Source organism: Hipposideros armiger, unplaced genomic scaffold, assembly GCF_001890085.2.
Source record: "Hipposideros armiger isolate ML-2016 unplaced genomic scaffold, ASM189008v1 scaffold_781, whole genome shotgun sequence".
Lineage (NCBI taxonomy): Eukaryota > Metazoa > Chordata > Mammalia > Chiroptera > Hipposideridae > Hipposideros > Hipposideros armiger.
The window spans coordinates 67959-70125 of record NW_017732131.1 but is presented as its reverse complement, the minus strand read 5'-3'; the positions used below and the strand labels follow the sequence as shown (position 1 = coordinate 70125).

Sequence of the window (2167 nt, the reverse complement as noted above, 5' to 3'; positions counted from 1 at the left end):
TGGGTAGTTGCCCAGTACTTCAGCTATTTTTGCCTCAGGATTCTAGTAAGGAAAATTGCTCAGACCAATATACCATTTTCCACAGACTTAAGAATCCTGTTTATAAATTATAGGAAGCATACACTAATATTATTTATTCAGAATAAAAAGAAAACGTCATTCCACATGTGTGATAATAACACATACATATAGAATACGGAAGGAAAATTTAAAGTCCTCAGAAATGTGTAGTAATGTTCCTTCTGACTGACTTAAAAATAAAAATTAGGTGTTTTCTCTTAAAAATTATGAAGTATCTTAATTATAAGGTTCTTGAAGTGTATAATTTCTTCTCTGGTCAACCAGAATCATTGGTTGTCTCAGAGTGGCAAAAGAAATTCAAGAGAGCCTTGTATTATGAATTGCCTCTGATGAAGAATAAAATAGTTTTCCACAGAATCATACTCCCCCACACACACACACACACACACACAAACAGCACGCTAATTTTTCTCTTTTTAGAACTTAGAACCTGCTGAGAAGATAATGGACCCTGGAAATTATTCCACAGTGACGAAGTTCATCCTTGCTGGGCTCACAGAAGAGCCAGAACTCCAGCTGCCCTTTTTTTTCCTCTTCCTGGGAATCTATGTAGTCACAGTGGTGGGGAATCTTGGCATGATCACACTCATAAGGCTGAGTTCTCACTTGCACACCCCTATGTACTATTTTCTCAGCAGTTTGTCCTTCATTGATTTCTGCCATTCCACTGTCATTACCCCCAAAATGCTGATGAACTTTGTGACAGAGAAGAACATCATCTCTTACCCTGAATGCATGACTCAGCTCTATTTCTTCCTTGTTTTTGCTATCTCAGAGTGTTATATTTTGGCTGCAATGGCATATGACCGCTATGTTGCTATCTGTAGTCCCTTGCTTTATAATGTCATCATGTCTCATCAGGCCTGTTTCTCCCTGATTTTGGGAGTGTATACTATAGGCCTGGTTTGTGCCTTTGCTCATACAGGCTGCTTGTTTAGGGTTCATTTCTGCAAATTTGATGTGATCAATCATTATTTCTGTGATCTTCTTTCCCTATTAAAACTCTCCTGTTCTAGTACCTATGCCAACAGATTACTGATTTTAATCTTCAGTGTGATTAACATCCTTGCCCCTAGCCTAACCATCCTTATCTCCTACATCTTCATCATTGCCAGCATTCTTCGTATCCGTTCCACTAAGGGCAAGTCCAAAGCCTTCAGCACTTGCAGCTCCCACATCTTGGCTGTTGCTGTTTTCTTTGGATCTGCAGCATATATGTACCTGCAACCATCATCTGTGAGCTCTATGGATGATGGGAAAGTGTCCTCTGTGTTTTATACTATTGTTGTGCCCATGCTAAACCCCCTGATCTATAGCCTGAGGAATAAAGATGTTAATGTTGCCCTCAGTAAAATGCTAGACAGAAAAATATTCTTGTGATCAGGAATAATACAAGGATAATTTATTTGTCTAAGTCATTGGTTATTATAGTGTATGAATTGATATGTTTAATTTTAGCTCATCTGTCAACATATATCCTCATTTAGTGGGATTCTATTGACATTATTTCCTATTCCTATGACCTTTTTATGCCATTTCTCTCTGTCTAAGTATCACTGAAAAACAGATTAGAAGAAATACTAAAAATGACTTGGATATGTGAACCCAGTAATGCTATCACCATCACCTCATCTTTTTCTTGTATACAATTGATAAAAACTCAATCCTTAGCCATAATAAAATATCTTCTAGCAGTTGTAAGCAATCTTCTTTCTTCTGTGTGGCCCAAAATCATAGCAATATGATGCTTCTACTTTTTAGTTTTTGCATATCTCGAGTCTGGGAAAGCCCCTTTCTTGCTGTATTTCACCCCATACCTTCTTTTTCTAAGTGATTTTCTCTATTTTATACTTAATAAACCTAATCAGAGCTTTAAAATATGAGTCACAGACCCATGTGTTATTATTGTGCCCAATCTAATATCCCCGTGTTTGACATCTATGATTTTAGTTTGTGATGGCCTGTTTATTTTCCAAATCCACACTGGACTGTAATCTCCATAAGGTTGACCCCTGTACATATGGTTCACTGCTCTATTTCCAGGTAGCAGAATGACTGCTAACTATTTGGTCCTTGATAATTTCTT

General features: G+C 37.3%; 1 protein-coding gene across 1 annotated transcript; it reads left to right on the top strand.

Moving 5' to 3' along the window:
- The first annotated feature begins 525 nt into the window (after positions 1-525).
- Positions 526-1461, top strand: LOC109374057 (olfactory receptor 8G1-like). The gene has a single exon (XM_019628326.1). The coding sequence runs from the start codon at positions 526-528 to the stop codon at positions 1459-1461; it is 936 nt and encodes a 311-aa protein (XP_019483871.1).
- The last annotated feature ends 706 nt before the right edge of the window (positions 1462-2167 follow it).

Excerpts from the sequence above, each read along its gene's own strand:
- LOC109374057 (XM_019628326.1), top strand. The coding sequence starts at position 526 with ATGGACCCTGGAAATTATTCCACAGTGACGAAGTTCATCCTTGCTGGG.